We start from the raw sequence: 22,409 nt of genomic DNA on the forward strand, positions 1-22,409 counted from the left end.
TCCCTTTTTTCCCCTTCCCATTTCCACCCCTTTTAAATCCCTAAGTGTGCAGTGCAAACCTGGAGCCCAAATGTAAACATTTCTGCTATTTCCAGGTTTTTTTTTCAGACCTGGTGTGCACCGCGCAAACCTGTTTAGCTAAAGTAAACAGTTTTAAGCAGAAATGGCCCTCCCCTGGATGTGAACACGCTCTTCATTTCATGGAATAAGTCAATACAGCATCAGACACCCCCCCCCCTCCTTGCTTAGCTGTGCTTAGCTAAGCTCAAATGGGAGCCATGGAGCTCCAATATGCTTACACCAAGCATGACACACACCCTTTTCATGTCAGCTGCTTCTCCTGCTTACACCACTGCCTTATAGCTCCTACACAGTTAGGTGCAGCCAGAGGATGGTCTCCCATTTAATGATTCAGTAAAATTTGCTCATTTGCATATCCCACTGCCTTAGTCCCTTGTTACATGACTATACTAGAGCCTTTCTCCTTAGCAACCAGTGTTACCTGTTATTGTTTTGATTCTGTATGCCATACATTATAATGGCAAAATGCAGATTTCACTTAAAATTGTCTTTTCACTTTTTTTTTTATTTTCAGCAAGATCTAGTTTGTGAGCTGCTGCGGTACGCTTAAATGGCCAAAATCGGCCAAAATAAACTTTGATTTTTATAATTTTGCAACTATTTCCATGCCAATGGACATATTTTTGTCTATTGGCATGCCTAATGGTTATAATACATGCTTTACTTTGAGCTGTCATGCCCCTGTTTTAATTTTTGCAGAAATGTGCATGGTCAGTAACCGAAGACATTTCTGCAATGGACATGGTTCTGGCACGGATGTCTACCTGCTTAGTGAATTGCTAATTCAGCTTATTTGCATGGTTTTCACTATTCAGTGGTATCCATTCCAGAATATTGCTAGCAGGCTCATGCATGCCCCCAGCCTTGTTTACTGAATCGCATGGCGACCATATTCCATGCAGGAGCTGCTGCACTATTCTTAGATGGAAAAAAAACATCATTGAATCCCATGGAGGGTTTAACATAGGGTAAATATATAAACATATCCACATGTATACCCAGTCTCTATATATATGTGTGTGTGTGTGTGTGTGTGTGTGTGTGTGTGTGTGTGTGTGTGTGTGTGTGTGTATGTGTGTGTGTGTGTGTGTGTGTGTGTGTGTGTGTGTGTGTGTGTGTGTGTGTGTGTGTGTGTATGTGTGTGTGTGTGTGTGTGTGTGTGTGTGTGTGTGTGTGTGTGTGTGTGTGTGTGTGTGTGTGTGTGTATACATGCATTTTACAGATAGCTTCATATTTTGACTTCAGATATAGTGGGATAATCACAAGAGCACTTACAGCAAAGAGATTATTTTACATTGGGAGATGAAATAGTTCACCTTCAAGATAAAGAGGTTAGATGCAGAGAGGAGACTATTTTAAGAAATAGTCATTAAACAGCACCTATATATTTTCATTTATAGTTTTCATAATTAAAAAATGCACATTTTTCAAAGAGAGACATGCTTTATTTATAACTCTCATAAAAAAATTTTTTCCACAAAATCATCTTATTAACACAGATTTACGTGACAAAAGGTCTACTACAATGACGAATATTTAACTTTACTACCACATATTTACATGACAGCAGATTCAAAGACTTAATGGTGTGCACTTTCCATCTCTGCTGTAGTGAGATTCCCATTGATAGCACATGTATCGTTGGTTCAGAAACTGACCTAGGATGCTACATGAGGAGGTAAATTCCATGACAGCTTTCTGACCCTTGGGAATGGACTGCCACTGTGCTCAGTACACAGGGACCCTTAGCAAGGCTGGAGATATCCATATGAATGCAAGTCATCACTACGCACTCTGATCATATCTAAAGGAGCAAAACTAAGAAATTTTCTTCTTTATGAAATGTTTTCTGAAACCCAGGTTTCTTAACAGTCTGCTAGCTCCATCCTTTGGTTTGTGTAGCTGGGCTGGTTATTCCAGCTGGGAAGGAAATGTCTTTGACAATCAGCAGAAGAAGAAGAAGAAGAAAAGCATTACAGCAGACCCCAAGAGCATGCACACATCTAGAAAGGATACTTCACACAAAAGTATAACCAGCACTATGAAATAAAAAATATATATTTAAACAGAAAATGTGCGCATCAGCAGTATACACTATAACACATGTCTTAACATAAACTGAAATAGGTGTTCTGTTTCATTTTATGCCTCTTAAAAATATGCAACTACAAAATTGCAGGTTCTGTTGGCAGACGAGAATAACAAATATAATGGATAACTTCATTCTGTCATTAAACCAACACATTATTATTAAAAAAGATTAACTCAGTTTAGTCACACATGACTGTGTAGATTTACTCTGATTTTGACTTCCTCTGATGTCTTCTACAAAATAATTTCCTGCAACAAAACAAGCAACATTTAAACCCTATAAAGGTAGTAACTAGTGTTACAGCTGCAAGAAATGCAATGACATCAAGGGAATGATACTGAATCCAGTTTAGGTCATGTGCTGCAGGTCGTAAGTGATCAGCCCCCTTGTGTCTCATGACAAATTCTATCCAATGAACTGCAAGGTCAAGAGGTTCAATTGGTCTGTCTTTGTGAATTGCTGAGAGTTCTGTCATGCGTTCTTTATACCTAAAAATAAAGCATATAATTTAGGTGCAAGTTTATAAACATGCTTAAACCTAAGCATGAATATAAGTACAAATACAGAAAAAAAACATAAGTAAATAAATGCAAATAAACTCACTCATAACATAAAAACTAAAAGAAAAAAACACGAAGAAATATAAAGAAAGGAAAAAATATTATACATTAAAAAACAATAAAAATGTCTACACTGGTAGTGTATAGGGATAAAGCCCTGACTACAGCCCAGGCAATCTGAATTAAAATATCAGTTCATGCACTTGATGGTGCAGGCAGGCATGATGGGTGTTCCCACTCTGTGGGGGTGAGATGCTATCTACTGCCATAGTCACATCACTGTTCTAACAACAGGCCCACTGCTAGAAAGTGGAGGTCCATCATGATGACAGGATCTGGTGATGGAAAAATGTTGGTGTGGTCACCCAAACTAGTGATGGTAGCCCTTGTCGATGCTTGTGAGGAAAACACATAGATGGACTATGGGGAATATGCAGCCCTTACGATGATGCAAGTGCTCATACCACCATGGAGGAGAGGACTATGCTATAAAAAAAATTGTCATTGCTGGGATGCTGATGCCAGGCTAAAGTGACCTAATGGCTGCCTGGATGATGGCCCTTTTGGACAATATATGTCTGTACAAAGGGAATATTGATGGCTGACAGACATGGGCATAAAAATGACTCAAAAAAGAAATCAGTAAAAATGCATGATAAAAAAATGGCAACGTCAGCAGCCAGTTTTAAAACACATAATTTTAAGATGGGTTCCTTGGGTAAATCTTGTAAGGTTTTAAAACCACTTTTCCACAGCAAAACATTTACATAACAAAATACAGCAGTGTTATATGTACATCATTAGGTGTTAGCATCACCCACTTTCAAAAACTGCACCCTTGCAATATTCCAAGGTTACTGTATAGAAAGATGTAAGCAACTTTAAATCTGCTATAAATCTATCAGTTTTCCTCAGTTAAATTCAAGCTCGTATGTATAATTCATGTGTACATGTCATGTTTTATGCCTGATTGGTTTGGAAGCAAAGCAAATATGATAAGTTGAAAAAAGCTGTGAGGTGAGAGAAGCAAGGGGGAACACAACAGAGTTCTAGTGTCCAAGTAATTACACTGCAATCACCACACTAGAGAATTAGGGTCCAAATGGAGAGATGAAAAGTCAGCAAGCAAAGGAGAGTAGTAGTGCTGAAAGTGAATTCATTCTCAAGTCATGGTAAGTACCTTTGAGAGGAGGACCCTGTTTTCACAAAATCTCACCAAGATCACACTGATATATTGATTGTATTTATATAGTATATATCATGGACAGAAGTAGGTCAAATATTAAAAGAGATAGCTGGGTGCCCAAGACCCAGGATAAAAAAGTGCCCAATCCTGGTAGGCGCATTGGTGCCAGGACTGGAAAAAATGACAGTGTAGAATCCTCAAAATAAGGAAACATTCCTACAATGGGGCCAGGCCAGGCGCAGGAGGAGGATGGCCCCCCTGTTGTAGAAGGAAGTAGCAGTCCACAAAAATCACAAAAACTGATAGGCTAAATAAGAGCCATAAAGATGACAGAGTGGACTATTGAGGATAAGAAAGAAATTATGTATTGTTACCATTATGAAAAAAGCCCAGAACTTCCAGACACAAAATATACAAATGATTAAGAGAGGGATTAGAGGAAAGAAAAATACTTCTGCAAGAAAAACTGTCAGAAGCTTCAAATAAAAATTTGTGTTCAGTAATACAACAAATTTGTGAAAAACAGTATATAGATCAAGAAACTTTGATCTCTTTGGAAAAAGAAGCAACTGAGGAAGTGCAAAAATATAAACAACAAAACCTAGAAATAAACAAACTTGGAGCAGAAAAAATGCAGGGAAAAAAGCTGTTTAAGCTCTTAATTTTAACGTACACACACTGGTACCTCAGCTTTTCGCATTCAACGGATAGTTTGCATTACAAACAGCCACCTTTTTATATATAAATTCAATCCTCACAAATTATCCAATTAGTCCATTACATATTAAAGTGCCAATACTGTGATTTTTACAATTTACATTCATAATAAATTAGCACACTTTTGAAATACAATATAAACTTACTTCAACATTCATAACATTTTAAAGTATATTATACACGTATAATATTATTAACATATAACTAACTTTTTAAACACTCTAAACATTCTTAATATTTTATTTCAATCATTTAAATCAGCTTTTTGCATTAATTTAAACATTAAATAGGCTTCTTTTAATTCACCAAGTTTACTTCCAAATTAAGACACCTAGGGAATAATGTTCTATAGTTCAAATGAACTTACTTTCCAACTATAACAACTTTCTAACTACATCTTCCCCCTACATAAAACAGGTTGTGCAAGTAAAATGAAGCCACATTCCCCTCATGTCTATTAACAAAATGTTCAGCAATTGGGCTTTTCATGTTTCTATTGCGGATGTCCCTCAAATGTTCTATAATTCTGATTTTAACAGCTCTTTTAGTTTGTCCAATATACCATTTAATACGTTCGCAACCACACCCTACTATGTAGACTACCCCATATGAATTACAATTAAATCTACATATTACAAGGAAATCTTTTACCATTAATGAAACTGCCTGAAATATTTTTAATACAATACTAAATCTTACAATGCCCACAGGCAAAAACACCAGTAGACACCTGTGGAACACTAGTGTAACCCATATTTAACAATTCTTTCAAATTGGCATAATGCCCATAAGAAAATTTAACAAAATATGGGAATAAATTGCCCCCAGTTTCATCTTCACACACAACATACCACAATTCCAAAATGACCTTTCTCATAATATCTGAAAATCCAGAATATTTAGAAACAAAATATAAATCATTCTTTACAGAATCAACAGCTTTAACATTATTTTTCCTAACAGTGGTTGTTCTACTCAAAGGTTTGCCTCTTAATGCATCACCCAAAGCCTGTTGCAAGATGTCCTCCTTGTATCCTCTCTCCAAAAGTCTTTCATTTGTTTCCAAAAGAAACTTCATTTTACAACTTTTTTCAGAAATATTACGAGCAATATGTTTAAATTCTCCCAAAGGAAGTGAATTTAACAAGTGGGGGGATGCATGCTATCTGCATGTAAAAAGTTGTTTACTGCAGTAGCTTTCCTAAATGGTTTGAACTGGATATTTTTCTTCAAATCAACATAAAATTCAACATCTAAAAATTGTACACTAGAATCACCCTTCACCATAGAGAATTTTCAGTCATGTTCATTCAAATTCAAATCTGAGAAAAACAAGTCAAACTCTTTAAGGTCATCCTTACCCAAGAAAATGAGATCATCAATAAACGCTTAAACAACACAACATAATTTTTTATAAAACTCAGAACAATAAATTAATTTTCTTTAAAAAAAAACATATACAAGATGGCATAAGTGGGGGCATAAGACGCCCCCATTGCTGTCCCTTTTAGTTGAAGAAATGTTTCATTTTCAAATTTAATGTAGTTGTGCGTTAAGCAAAAAGTACAGTTTTGTACCTACCATAAATGTAGATGTTCGAGGATCCACATTGCTGCAGTCCTAACTATTGGGGTAGTCCGCTGTCCAGTCGGCCCGAATACCAAAGTATATGGCTGACGTCGGTCAGGGCGCATTAGACTGACGTCAGTATGTCAGGGTACTAATGCGCATGACCGACGTCATATCCTCAGTCTTTTCTTGCCCCAGATGTCAGAAGACCCTGAAAAGATAAGGCCCAAAAACCAAAAACTCCCAAAATACCTGCACCAAAAAATATATGTACAATATATACAAAATTAGCAGAATATAACCTCACCTACACAACCACCCCTAAACACAGAGGGGAAGGAGGGAGGGTAAATTGGACTGCAGCAATGTGGATCCTCGAACATCTACATTTATGGTAGGTACAAAACTGTACTATGTTCTTCATTCCACATTGCTGCAGTCCTAACTATTGGGTAGAATCCCAAAGCAGAGGTAAGGGAGGCTGGCAAATCATAAGGAAGCAGGAACTGACAACATGCCTTGCAAAATAGCTGTGGCAAAACCAGCCCTAGACTTAGAGTAGAGAGGAAGGTGATAATGCTTAGAGAAAGTATGCACTGAACTCCAAGTAGCTGCCTCCAAAATATCCTTAGTTGCCACCCCTTAGAAATGCTGTGGAAGTGGCAGTAGCCCTAGTGGAATGAGGCCTAATCCCAGCTGGAATCTCCTTGCCATGATGGGAATAACAAAATGTAATGCAACACCCAATCCACCTAGAAATAGTTTGTTTTGACACAGGCTTGCCCTTTGAACTCAAAGCAAAAGAAACAAACAACTGCTGAGACTGCCTAAAATCCTTAGTCCTGCTCAAATAGTAGCATAATAGCCTGTGTACATCTAAAGTGTGCAAAATCTTTTCCCCTTTATTTTGGGGATCCGCATAAAAGGTAGGCAAATGAATAGTTTGGTTTAAAGCCACACTAGAAACCACCTTAGGCATAAAGGAAGGATTAGTACGTAAAGATACCCTATCCTTATGAAAAATCAAAAAAGGCTCCACTGCCATAAGGGCCTGCAACTCAGAAACCCTTCTTGCAGAAGTAATGGCCAACAAAAAAGCAGTCTTCCATGACAAGTATTTCAATTCAGCAGTAGCCGCAGGCTCAAAAGGTTGTAGAGTAAGTTTCTCCAACACAAAATTGAGATCCCAAGCAGGAGTAGGAGCTCTACGTGGGGGTCTTATATTCTTTGCCCCTCTAAGAAATTGTTTGAACAAAGGATGCGAAAACAATGGTGGGTCACAATCATAGTGAGCTGAAATTGCTGCAGCATGAATCTTAATGGAAGAGAAAGACAAACCTTTGTCCAGTAACTCAGTAAGATATTGAAGAGCCACACTCAAATTTGGCTCAGAAATCTCCAAATTGTTCGCTGCACTCCAAAATAAAAATCTCTTCCATTTTTCTGCGTACACTTTCCTTGTACTAGGTCTTCTGGCTTCCATAATCACATTTAAAACTTGTTGAGGAAGCTGAGACCTGCTGTCTTTTAAAACAGAATATGCCAGGCTGTTAGATGTAGAGAGTGAAGCTTGACATTGAGCAGATGACCGTCCCTCTGAGACAACAGGTGTGGAATCAAGGGTAAAGGCCATGGAGGCTTCCTTACCAGACTCCTCAGTAATGGGTACCAGTGCTGCGAGGCCAATCTGGAGCTATTAAAATCATCCTTGGCTTGTCTTGTCTGACCTTTAGAAGCACCTTTGGAAGAAGAGGCAGAGGTGGAAAAGCATACACATGAAGATTTTTCCAAATGAAAGAAAGAGCATCCACTTTCCAAGCTGTGTGATGAAATCCCTTCGTGCAAAACTTTGGCAGCTGGTGGTTTAGTGGAGAAGCGAACAGATCTATGTCTGGAGTTCCCCATGACACTGTCAATTTTTGAAATACATGAAGATCCAGTTTCCACTCGTGGGGATCCATGATTTGTCTGCTTAATACATCTGCTAAGGAGTTCTGTGCTCGGCAGAAACCTTGCCTGAAGAGTTAGTTGCAGACTGAGCGCAGTCTCCCATAAAATCATTGCTTGTCTGCACAATGGGTAAGAATGTGTTCCCCCTTGTTTGTTAATGTACCACATGACAGTTGTGTTGTCTGTTAGAATCAACACCTGCCCTGGAAGAAGTAACTCCTTGAAAGCAATTAATGCAAACTGAACTGCTAACATCTCTTTCATGTTGATATGTAGATGCTGTAGTCTGGCAGGCCACTTGTCTTGTATCCACTTTCCATTTAGATGAGCTCCCCAAGCAATATCTGAGGCATCTGTCGTTAGAATCTGACTTGCCTCTGGCCGGGTCACAGAGAGTCCCTTGTTTAGGTGACATTCCTGAGCCCACCACAAAAATTCCTTTTGAATGCAAGGTATTATTTGAATGACAGTGTCCAAATCCTGGCAGTGCTGTGTCCACAGATTTTTGAGATACCATTGTAGCTTCCTCATATGCAGTTTGGCATTGGGAAGCACCAGAATACAAGATGCCATGAACCCTAAGGCTTGAAGGACTGTCCTTGCAGTCAGCCCGGACTGAAGAGATAGATGATGGAAGTAACTGGAAAGATTCTTTTGTTTGTCCGGGGTTAAAAAGGCCATCTGGGCTGCTGTATTCAGTCTCACACCCAGAAAGCACATGTCTTGAGAGGGTACTAGACTGGACTTTATTTCATTCACAGAATACCCTAGGCATCTTAGCACTGCTATGACATATTCCAGATGCTGTAGAAGATCTTCCTTTTCTTGAGCCAGAATCAGGCAGTCGTCCAAGTAAGGATAGATTTGGATTCCTTTTAGCCTGAAGTAAGCTATCACTGGAGCCAGAACCTTTGTGAATACTCTGGGCAGTAGATAAGCCAAAGGGCAATGCAGAGAACTGATAATGAGAATTTCCAGCTCGAAAACGCAGATACTTCCTGCAACTTAGTCTTATTGGCACATGAAGGTAAGCTTCCTTGAGATCTAAAGTTACCATCCAGTGATCTTTGCCCAGCAGAGGTAAAAGCTGTTGTAACATCAACATTTTGAACTTGGGAATGTCCAGATAAGTGTTGAGGATAGATAAATCCAGAATTGGTCTCCACGTGTTCCCCTTCTTTGGTACTAGGAACAGGCGAGAATAAAATCCTAGGCCCCTTTCTGGCACAGGAACTGACTGAATGGCCCCTATCTGGAGCAACAGAGAAATTTGCTTGTGAGCCTCTGTTCTTTGAAGAGGAGGAATGTCTGGCATGCCTTTGAAAGGAGGCAAGGTATGGAAATAAAACCTGTAACCGTGGTGAATAATATCCAGAACCCATCTGTCTTGGGTAATTAAATCCCAATTTTCTTTGAAAAGAGACAGCCTTCCTCCCAAAGGTGCTGCCAGGCGAGAACGTACTGGCAGCTGAAAAGGCAGGTCATTGGGTCTGCTTACGAAAGGACTGACCCTGCCCTCACCAGAAGTCTGAGCAGGGGAACTCCTGTCCTAGGCCTAAAAGAACCCTGAGCTCTGCCCCTACCACGTCTAGACCTACCCCTAGACTGGGAATCATAAGCAGGATAAGTCCATCCCTTAGTAGGCCAATTTCTACTAAACTTGGAGGCTGCACCTGCAAAAATCTTTAACAGTTTGCATAGACTTAGCCTTGTCCTCCATTTTCTTCAAAACTGCTTCCACAGGCGAACCAAACAACACATCAGACTGTAAAGGAGCATCCAAAATCCTTGTCTTAACATGCTCAGCTAAATTCTGATCTCTCAACCAGGCGTGCCTCGAAGAACAGAACCAGTGGCAGCCACCCTGGAGGAGGCCTGCACAGCATCAAAACCACACTGCAAGGAATGTTTACCCACCTGTTCAGATACATGAACTAAATCCTGCAACTCTTTACACTCAATACCTTCAGCCAGAGCATCCACCTTAGATTTCAACTGTGAAAGAAGATAATTCTGATATTTTAACATGTGAAACTGACAATTCAACGCCCTCATGGCTAAAGTGGAAGAAGTATACACTTTCTTTCCCCATCTATCCAAAGCCCTTGCCTCTTTATCAGGAGGGACAGGATTTTTAACAACTGAGGCCTTCACACCTTTAGGCCCCTGAGAGACAGTTTCCGGGTCTGCCCTAGGACTCTTAAAAAGATACTTTTGAGCTTCAGGCACCCTATAATACCTATCCGGTTTAACTGGGGCAGGAGGCAAAGAATCAGGATTCAGGGAAGCCTCTGCAAACACATCTTCCACCACATTCAAAACAGGAGGTATAGCTAAAGGCCTATGCTGGGGTAGAAACAAGAATTCCCTAAGCCTTTTCCTGGAATCAGAGAAATCTTGACCTTCCCATTTAAAATGCTCCCTCATGGAATGCAGAGTCTCTGAAAATGAAAAATCCTCAGGAGGAGAAGCAGAAGGAGTAGAATCATCCACATCAGAATCAGAATAAGGAGGGTACTCCTGCAAGTCTTCAGCCGAAGACTCCGAAGCCTCCGAGCATTGCTCAAAACTCTCAAACTCAGGTTCCACCCTAGGCCTCTTATCAGGAGGGCCCATAGAACCCCTAATCATAGTAATCAAATCCTCTGCCATTTTAAGCATATGTTTCTTAGGCAAAGACCCTGAAGCACTAGGAGAAACCCCACTGAAGCCAAACTTGGCCTGCCCTCAAAGAAGCCTTGGAAACTGAAGGGGAGGCTCTAACCACCTTAGGAAGAGAGGGAAGAACAGCCACCTGAGAAGCCCCCTCAGCCTGGCCTACTTCCTGAGAGGATACATCCTGTAACAGTAAAGTCTCTCCCTGAGACTCCAAAGAAACACCTGGCAAAACCTCCGGCTCCACTGAGCCTTCCAAAGAACCGCCGTCTGGGACTGCCGGTGCCTCCACCCTAGGCTTTGCTCCTTTATCTTTGCGTTTTTTGGCCGAAGCCGGCGTCGGAGCATCCGACGGCATTTTATAATTACAACGCTTCCCAAACACTAACCTGGCACAGTCTAACCTTCTCTTAATAGTGCGTTTGTTAAATCTAGCACAAGAGCGGCATCCAACAACGTCGTGCTCAGGCCCTAAACAAGGTATACACAAAGTATGGTAATCCCTATGAGGTATCTGTTTCCCACAAGAAATACAGTTATTCACTTTTTCTGACATCCGGTTAAATACTGAGGCAAGAAAAACCAAAATATTCCCCAACGGGTACTTAGCCAACTTTGATTCGGTCTGAAACTCTGACTTCAGAAACTTTCAGAACGCCAACCTGCACTCGCAAAATTGCTTCTGCATCGGACCATGCGGCAAAAAAGACTGAGGATATGACGTCGGTCATGCGCATTAGTACCCTGACGTACTGACGTCAGTCTAATGCGCCCTGACCGACGTCAGCCATATACTTTGGTATTCGGGCCGACTGGACAGCGGACTACCCCAATAGTTAGGACTGCAGCAATGTGGAATGAAGAACATCTCAAGTAATCTCACCACAAAAGCAATTCTAGGACCATCGCCCATAATGTCCCAAATAGCCTCCAAACCCCATTTCAACTGAATATTTGTATACGATGAGTTGACATCTACCACCATCCAGTAGTAGTCATCTTGCCATACAAATCTAGTAACTTCTTTACACAATTCCTATGTGTTTGTAACATGCAGGAATCTTGATCAAATATTTTTTTCATTAAAGAATCTAAAAATGTACCTACAGTTTATAAGTATGATCCCTCCCCTGAAACTATAGGTCTCCCTGGTGGATTAAACAAATCTTTATGCAATTTTGGTAACACATAAAAGGTGGGGTCACATGTTTTTTCAATGTACAATTTCTTAACATTTTCCTTGGTCAAGAAACCTAACCTTTCTCCTCTTACTAAAATTTCAAGAAGTTGCTCATTATAAATACTGAGTTATGATTCAATTTTAAATAATCTTTCTCCGCTAGTAAAAGTTTATACAGCATCTCATTGTATTTCAACTTTGACATTACCACCCAGTTACCCCCTTTATCTGCTTGCTTGAATACAAAGTCATTTACTTTACCTCTTAACACATTTAACATTTTCCATTCATCTTTAGTAATGTTAAATTGTTTTACATTTCTAACAGATTTTAAATACTCATGTTCAACTCTTTTAAATAATATTTGTTCAAACAAAATAACAGCAGAAGATAGCTTAGGTGGCATAAATTTACTAGTGGTAGGTACATTCAGGACAAAAAGTTTCCCATAACCAGTCGCAAACCCATTTTCACACTCTTCAACATCTCAGCTTCCTTCAGACAAAAAATCATTACAAATGGAAACATTTAGTAGTGGATCATCATCAGCAACCATACATACTTTAACTACATCAGTGTTGTTCTTTTTCTTATTATAAAATACAGTCAGGTGTAACTTTCCACAAAAGCTTTTTACTTCTAACAATACTTCTGCTCAAGTAGGTATCTTTACAGGTACAAATTTCGTACCTTTAGACAGTAATTTAACTGAAAAATCACTTAACTGCATATCAGAAAGAACTTTCAAGCTATTAGCATTAAAAGCAACACATTATGTTCACTTACATCATGAAAACACTCACCGTCCAATAAATATAGGGTTGAATGTCTCTTCTAGTCCCAAAGCGTTATGACACACTAAACATTCCTGGACCGTTTCAAACCTCACCATTCCTTTTTTCCCTTGTAGCAATTCCTTTTGCCCTTTCCCTGTTGTTGCCCCCAGGAGACAGTAGAACTGGTTTCAGCATCTTGTTGGTGAGAAGAATCCGACAAGGATTTCCCCTCAATAGTTTCAAATGAAGCACTCTTTTTAGAAGTAATGTCAAGGGAAGAAGCCGACAAGTCATGCACTGCTGCAAAAGTGGAATCAAACTTCCTGTTGCCTTTGGACCGCCTCTTATGTTGGGAGCGTTGCCATCCATACACTGAATTACTACGAAAGTCATTTACATCATGGAGTAGTTTTTTCTTTTTCCTGTCCATCACCAAACATTCATGTTCCTCTAATTTCACCTTAATTTCACCCATTTTCTTAGAGAAAATGTCACGGGATAAGGTATCACTTAATTTCTTTTGTAGTTCAATAATCTGTTGTTGCAGTTTCTCATCATTACATTGATTCTTTTTGACAAGCACACAGATCCACCCTACGGTGCATTCTAACGAAGCATTGAAGTTGTTTCTTATTAAAACCTAGAGATATTTGAAAAATATAAAAAAAAAAACATGGACATGGGAAAGAAAGAGATTTGATATGGTGCAATATTTATGCAAAGGAGAAAGCCAAATTAACCAATATAATGAAGGCAGCCCCAAAGATATTCAAAGAGAAATACAGGCAAAGGCATCCGGATATGGAAAATTTTACAATAAAAAAATAATATCACAAAGATGGAATGTAGAAAAGAAGATTAGTAAAGTAGAAGTTAAAAAAATAAAAGTTGAAGTTATGGAGTGTTTGCGAAGTGAAGGATGTGGTGTAGAAGGTCTAATACAGGTTACATCACAGCATGATGAAATGAGTCCCCAAAGTAAGGAGAAACAGGAAGATCAGGAGACATCTGAAGAAGAAATATGGAGATGGGAAATAAAAAGAGATTTAATATGGTGTAATATTTATGCAAAGGAGAAACCAAAACTAACCAATACAAAATGAGCAGCACCAGAGATATTTGAAGAGAAATACAGGCAAAGGAATCCAGACATGGAAAACTTTACAATACAAAAAATAAGAGGACAAAGAGAAAAAGCAGATTAGTAATGGAGAAGTTAAAGAAATATAAACTGAGGTTATGGAGTACCTGCAAAGTGAATGATTCAGTGTAGAAAATCGAATGCAGAAAGCACCACAACAGCATAGAGCAATGGATATCCAAATTAAGGGGAAACTAGTGGAACAGGAAGCAATTGGTCAGGTGCCATGTCAAGATATTTTGGAGCTTTCCACAGGAAATCAGTATAAACATTCACTTGAAGCTAGACAGCAAGGAAAGGAACAGGAAACTGTGGAAACTCTGATGCAGTCAATCTTGAGGAGTGACAGGCCAGTGAGTCCCCATATGACAGGGCAACAGATGGCACAGGATGAATGTGAAGAGAATGTGCCACAGGAAGATGCTGTAGAACTTTCTATAGAATGCCCACAGGAAATGGAAAACAAGGGATGTGCCCTCAGTTTGGAAGAAAATGAGTTAACAGAAGAGTTGGTTGATTTAATAGACATGGATATATATATATATATATATATATATATATATATATATATATATATAAAAAAAATATATACCCTGCTGAGCCAACTATAAATCGTTCAAGATGTAACCAAATAATATGCAGAGCTCTTATAAAGTTCTGAGTACAGTAATGACTGAATGCAATGGCTATAAGTTCGTAACAGTTCTAGTTACTCACTAAAGTGAAACGCTCATTCCATCCCCTCATACGTTGGAATGAATCCGAAGTTTGTTCATTACTTCAAACATTAATAGCATCCAAAACGGTTTACTTCAAGTTCTCACACAGTGCCAAACATCAAAGCTTGATGTAATGCAGCGTACCTCCAAGCCAAAGTGATATATCCCGCTAATTGGCGTATATCCAAAAACTTGTATATATCCAAATACTTGAGCAGGTTACACAAAATTCAACACTCCATTTATATGGATTAAAACAGAGATTTTTAATTTTCGTGAGCGCTTTCACGGCCGTATATCGCCGCTTCATCAGACAAACAACAAGAGCTCGTAAAAACACACTTTTTTAAAAAACTAATGAACTACGTAAATATGGTTTCAACCAATCATGTGCAATCCTCATTTAACTTCATACACACATAAAAGTTATTCCTTAAATATCTAGGATCTTACAATAGTCTTTTAATAGTCTTTTATACAGGCAAATCTACATTGCTGTATAGGAGATCCATTTGCTACAATCTCGAAATATACAGCCATTTGTAACAATCGCAATAATCGCAATAAAGTTCCACATATTAATAAGTTTGCTACTGGCATCTTATGTGTGTATGACGTTAAATGAGGATTGCACATGATTAGTTGAAACCATATTTACGTAGTTCATTAGTTTTTTAAAAAAGTGTGTTTTTACGAGCTCTTGTTGTTTGTCTGATGAAGCGGCGATATACGGCCGTGAAAGCGCTCACGAAAATTAAAAATCTCTGTTTTAATTCATATAAATGGAGTGTTGAATTTTGTGTAACCTGCACAAGTATTTGGATATATACAAGTTTTTGGATATACGTCATTTTGCGGGATATATCATTTTGGCTTGGAGGTACGCTGCACTACATCAAGCTTTAATGTTTAGCACTGCGTGAGAACTTGAAGTAAACCGTTTTGGACGCTATTAACGTTTGAAGTAATGAACAAGCTTTGGATTCATTCCAACGTATAAGGGGATGGAATGAGCGTTTCACTCTAGTGAGTAACCAGAACTGTTACGAACTTATAGCCATTGCATTCAGTCATTACTGTACTCAGAACTTTATAAGAGCTCTGCATATTATTTGGTTACATCTTGAACGATTTATAGTTGGCTCAGCAGGGTATATATTTTTTGTATATCATTGGGCGTTCTTTGTTACTATCATATATATATATATATATATATATATATATATATATATATATATTAAGATCAATTAGAGAAATAGACTACAGAAGTTCGATAAAACCCAAAAAGTCAAAAATCTGATAAAACAAATGAATGCAGTAATTAGGACTGTCCACAGAGATTTATGTGATATAACAGAAGTAAACAGGATATATTACTGTGCTGCTAAATTAATAACTGATAAAGTTTTACCACAATAACACAGGGTAGTGAGGGAAAGGAAGGGGAGAAATCGAATATCATCATGGAAGTATCGAATAGAGAAAACTGTAAAGCAATTAAGACAAGAAGTGTCACTCTTAGAAGACTATAGAAGAAGGAATAAATCAACTAAAATACTAAGAAAGATAGATGTGATTAAAGCAATGCACAGTATTAGAACAGGCCAGGATCTATCATGCACTATTGCAAATAACAAACTAAAAATTTCAGCACAGGCGGAAAAACTTAGAAGGTACACAGATAAATATAAGGGAAACGTACAAAATAAGCAATTTATTGATGACCCAAAAACGTTTTATAGAGAATTGGAAAATAAGGTAAAAGGAATTGAAAGACTGCCAAAAATGAGGAAGTATATACATTTTGGAGAAGTATCTATGAAAATCTTGTGGAACATAACAAACATGCTAAAGGGATATAAGAAGTAAAAGAAAGAATAAGAATTTTACAGGTGCAGAATATGAAATGGGATGAAGTAACAGCTAGAGAGACTGAAACAAAGTTAAGTAAAGCCTCTAACTGGAAAACCACAGGCCCAGATAGAGTACCTAACTTTTGGTTAAAAGTATTAACATCTTTGCATGAGAATTAACCATGAGTAAGAACTATTTATATGCGGACCCTGAACAGACACTAACCTGGCTAACAGGCAAAACAATGCTCCTACTTAAGAATGAACCTGCAAGCTACCCTAAAAATTATAGACCAATAACTTGCCTTCCGATGACATATAAACTATACACAGGAATTGGTGCGCCCAGGGTTTATAGTTATTTAGAAGAAAACTTAATTACGGCAGTAGAAAAAAAGGGCAATAAAAGAAAGTCATAGGAAACAAAGGATAATTTGTTGTTAAATAAGTCATACTGGAGAACTGTAAAAAGGGGAAGAATTTAAGTATGGCATGGATTGACTATAAAAAAATTGATAGTATCCCACATTCATGGATAAAAGAGTGCTTAAAATGTATAAGATACACCCTACACTGATTGACTACATTACAGTCACCATGAAACAGTGGCAGACCACTTTGCAATTAGACCATGATAAAGGATAGATTATCATCCAAGGGATAAAAATTCAAAGGGGGATATTCCAGGGTGTTTCTCTGTAACCATTGCTATTCTGCCTTGCCTTTAACCCATTAAACTGTTTACTTAACATCTTAGGCCATGGCTACAATTTGGCTCTTAATAAACAACAAAGTGTAAAGACTTCTCATCTTCTCTTTGTTGATGATTTAAAACTCATCAGCTGAGGAACTGAAAGTACAGCTGCAGGTTGTCAAAAGTTTTTTCAAATGATATAAGAATGTCATTTGGTCTTGATAAGTGTGCAAAAGCAACCTTTAAAGCAGGAAAACTGCAGCACCAGGAAAACATCAGTTTGAGACAAGAATGTGATATAAAAGAACTTGAGCAAGAGGGAGTGTATAAAGGATCAACAATAAAACATGAACAAATGTGAATAAAACTAATAAGGAATACTTTTGAAGACTTAAATTAATTCTGAAAACAGTGTTGACATCTAGGAACAAAATCTAAGCTATAAACCAATTTTCTTTTCCTGTCCTAACTTACAGTTCTAGTGTGATTGACTGGCCCCAAAACATGTTGGATAGATTAAATAGGAAAACAAGAAGGATGCTTCATGCTCACCAAATGATTTATAAAAATCAGTGTATACCAAGATTATATATTCCCCATTCCGAAGGAGGGATGGGTCTCCTTGAAATTGATTACACGTATAGATCTGTAATTGTTGGACTCCACACATATTTATTGACCTCACAAGACCCAAATGTAGTGAAAGTTTTGAAACATGAGGAGAAATATATCTAAGGTGACTTCTCTGCTTAATTTAGCAGAAGCATATTGGCATCAAGCAGGAATGGGAATCAAACCAGAAGTAGATACAAATCAGGCAGCAACTGAATGTGCCAAGAAACAAAAGACAGAATATAAGGTAAAGGACCAGATGAGAAGGTAAGAAATGTGGAAAAAATATAAATATAGTTGCAAGTGTAGAAAACTTCTGGAAGAACCTCATGTTGATCCGGAATGAATGCAGGAATGGTTAAGGAGAGAGAAATTCAAACCAAAAGATGAAAGATTAATATTGGCAGCCTAAGACAGTGGGCTACGTACACACTGGTTTACAAAGACCATTGAACATGTGGGAGAAACAGACAAATGTAGGTTTTGTAGAACCAAATTGGAAACAGTCGCATACCTTGTTGCTGTTTGCAACATACTAGTGGCAGAAAGACTGTATACTGAAAGGCATAATAATGTGACAAGACTGTTGCATTGGGGATTGTGCAAACATTATGGTATTGAAGTGGGCAAAAAACACTGGAAACATGAGCCACAAAGCATCATAGAAAATGAAGAGGTCTATATCACATGGGATCATCCATTACCAACAGTTCAAAAGATAGATGCTAGAAAACTGGATATAGTGGTCCAAGAAAAGAAGACAAGAGTAGCAGTGATCACTGAAATTGCCACACCCAGTGACTACAGTGTCTTATGTACAGAGAGACACAATGCCATAAAATATCAGGATTTGCAGGAAGAAAGATACCCACTCAGTACCAATAGTAGTAGGAGCAATGGGTCTTATAAAAAATAATTTACAGTCATAGTTAGATATGTTACCAATACATGTAACTCCATACAAACTGCAGAAGGAGTCATTACTGGGCACATTGCAGGTGCTGCGAAGAGCACTTTTCGCTGACATCAAAGATTGAAACAATACTAATTTCATGAACTTTAATTGTACTTTGACTTAGGAATGGGGTCCATTCCCATCATGGTATTAGAAACCCAAAGATTTGAAGAAATTAAAAAAAAAAGAGAATGACAATAGGAAAAGGACAGACAAGATAAGCAGTAAAAAGTTATAATTAAATCATCCTACGGATGACTTCTGTGTACAAAAGCTGACAGTTTTCTGCAGAACTGGTAGGTGTAAATACAAGCCAAGTAAAGGAAGTTAATTAATTATTTATAAATTTTAATATTCATAGGTTCATAGGTTCATAGGTTGGTACTAGGCTATCAGCCCTAGGGCCTATACAAGCCTAGCCATAACAATTCCCTGGCTATTTCTTCCCACATTATTTACTTTCCTGGACCCCTGTCTAGCAGGGTGACTGATGTGATCCCTGGGGTGAATTTCCTTTCTCCCATCCAATCGTCAAGGTTCCTCTTGAAGAGGTCCAAAGAGGCACTCTGCTTGACATGTATGGGCAATCTATTCCAGAGTCTGGGGAGTCTCTGGGTCAGGAACCTATCCCTCCAGCATGTTTTGTTTATTGTGATGACAAGGTTTAGATCCCTGGAGCGTGTAGCTCTGAGGGATTGGTATTTCTTTAAGTGTAGCATGTCCAACAGCTCTGGGTTTGACATGGCCTTGTATGTTAAGCAGAGATCGCCTCTGAGTAGACGATATGCGACAGAGTATAGCTGGAGTTTTTTAAGGCGGTCAGCGTAGGGCATCTGCTTTAGGCCTGTGATTCTTTTAGTGAGGTATTTCTGAGGCCTTTCCAGTTGTTGCAGATGTCTTGAGAGGTACATACCAAATGGGGTAAAATTGTTAGGAATAGCACCAAAGAAAAATAACCTAAGCAATTCACATTCTGGCAACACATCTGATGTGGTTAAGTGCATTGACAAATTGGGTGAGGAAACAACAGCCGGGAATCACATTCTTCCTGACCTCATCAGTTGTTTGTAACTGTATGCATAACTATTTCTTACTTTTTATATATTGTTAAGCCCTGGCAGCATGCTGCTCAGAGCTTCTGCAAGGCCAGTCCCCTACCCTCTCCAGCTACTTGCTTCCTAATATTTAGAATTCTAGCCGACCTCAATTTCTCCCTGTTATTTAATTATCCCTACCATATTAGGTATATATACTGTGTGATAACTTTCTTCTATTTTTTTGGACTGTATAATTACTACATTTGTAATTTGTGCTTGTATATCTATAGTTTCTATCCCATGCACACTCGTAAACTTTAGTTACTGCCACCCATACCTGTGATTTCTCCTACCTTAGCCTTGCTTGTTTTTCTTTATTTCACTGCACTAGCAAGTGGGCACCTCCTGCTCCATTCACCCTCTGCTTTGCTCCGGGCTCACTCTGTTCCCCTACCCTACCCCCACTTACATAACATTTATACCACCTGTAACCTCGCCTTCTATCCACCTCACCAATACCATTCCTACACACATTAAACTCCCCTCCCTTACCCTACCACTTGCTCTCCAATAGCAAAACACCTCCTCACTACCTACTTTTACCACTTGCAACCTATCTCAAGGCCTTACAACTCTATTATGTACCACATACTAAGAGTTTTACTAATCTTACTTCTCCTGACTATGGTACTACTCCTACTGTCTGTCTCCACCATCTTTCACTTTAGAATAAAAGCATCTCCTCCAACATCCTCAACACTAATTACTCTCACACAACATAACTTACAAAGTTACTCCAATAGATCATCATCCCTGTTAGCAAACAACATCCTATGCCCACCCAAACCACATATTACCTCCACTAACACCAAACTGAAAGTAACACAACATTACCCACTACTATCTATGATAAAAACATTACAACCACAGACAATACTACATCTCCTCCTAGTAATATCTCACTATGGAGATGTTCACCCCAATCCTGGACCAAATAACCTACAAAAGTATACTCATTCCCCTAAAGCCCACAATCTATTCTTTGTTACAATTAATGCACGAATCCTCTGTAACAAACTTACTGAATTCCAGTGTTGGCTACATCACCATTCACCTGACATAGTAGCAATAACTGAAATCTGGCTTAAAGCACATATATCTGACTCTGAAATCCTTTCACCAGGCTATAACATTCTTCACAATGACAGAAACTAAAAAAAAGGAGGGGGTGTAGCCCTAATTTATACAGACTCCTTAACAATAAATAAATAAATACCCAAAACCAGTCCACACTTTCAATAATACAGAAATCCTAATAACAACCCATCATATAAACCCCAACGAGCAACTCTATATCATCATCATCTATACCCCCCCCCCAGTCAAAACATCACCCACTTAGAAGGATTCCTAAGTTGGATTAACCAAAATATGTCCCAGGAAACCATCATAGTTGGAGACACTAACATCAACTGGCAAAACCTAACCTCCAAAACTCCTAATATTAGCATTAATCTCCATAGTTTTACATACATAATTTATCACAGAGCCTACATGTGCACTAAACACCCGAGCTGAAGCTACACTAGATTGGATACTTGTATCCCACCCTCACTACTATGCCAATAATGGTACCCTTTCAAATACTTTAAGTGACCATCTACCTGCATTCACTCATAGAATTGAACTACACATCCCAAACCCCACACATATAAATATATTAGGAACCTCTCCAACTTTAACCAAAACATATTCATCAATACCCTGCAAACTCAAAACTGGTCCCCACTAAAATCATTGCCCCTAGATGATGCTGTACATCACTTCAATAATATCTTTCTTAGTACATTAAATAGCCAAGCACCTCTTTGTATAAAGTGAACAAAACCAAACCATGACCCCTAGTTAACTAAGTATACCAAACAAACTATAGAAAATGAACAAAAATTAAAAAAACTTAGAAATACTGCAAAAAACTTATCATAACTGATAAGAAATCCTACTTCTCCTCACAACTATCTTCCCAAAGTAATAATCCAAAGAAATTCTGGAAATCTGTATCCTCCCTTCTTAATCCAGGCAACATTCAAACCCCATCTCCCTTTCCAGACAAAGAGCCTTACCAGGTACCACAAATATTTAACTCCCACTTCATTGAAACCATCTGCAAACTAATCAAGGATCCATTCTCAAAAACCAACCATAATATCAAAAGTACCACACAAACAGACCCCATATCTACCGCTATACACACTATAACACCCAACCCACCCTTCTCACTACAACCTGTACCTACATCTCATATGCTAAAATTAACCAAACTAAAGCCCTGCTCACTCTCCACTGATAACTTACCACCAGAATACTTACAACTTGCAGTGGGAGCCATAACTTATCCTGTCAGTATTCTCATCAGTCGTTCCATCGCTGAATCTTATGTTCCTCAGCTATGGAAAAAATCCATTACTACCCCACTACATAAAGGGGGGAAATTATCATGATCTCTCAAACTATGGGCCTATCTCAATTCTCTCTCCGCTATCTAAAATCCTGGAAAAATGTATACAAACCCAACTACTAAATCACCTCATTAACAACAGCCTCCTAGCTCCCACTTAACATGGCTTCCATC

At 38.4% G+C, this 22,409-nt stretch overlaps 1 protein-coding gene across 3 annotated transcripts in view; it reads right to left on the reverse strand.

The window, feature by feature from the left end:
- Positions 1-1,504: 1,504 nt before the first annotated feature.
- LOC122804867 (UDP-glucuronosyltransferase 1A1-like) overlaps positions 1,505-22,409 on the reverse strand; it is an 879,031-nt gene continuing 858,126 nt past the window's right edge. For all 3 annotated transcript variants that reach the window (XM_044075045.1, XM_044075044.1, XM_044075046.1), the window contains exon 5: positions 1,505-2,661. In XM_044075045.1, coding sequence (XP_043930980.1) covers positions 2,376-2,661 — 286 coding nt within the window. In that variant the 3' untranslated portion in view covers positions 1,505-2,375. The remainder of the gene's footprint in view (positions 2,662-22,409) is intronic.

Source organism: Protopterus annectens, chromosome 6.part0 (genome assembly GCF_019279795.1).
Source record: "Protopterus annectens isolate FY-2018-M chromosome 6.part0, PAN1.0, whole genome shotgun sequence".
In the NCBI taxonomy this organism is placed as follows: Eukaryota; Metazoa; Chordata; order Ceratodontiformes; family Protopteridae; genus Protopterus; species Protopterus annectens.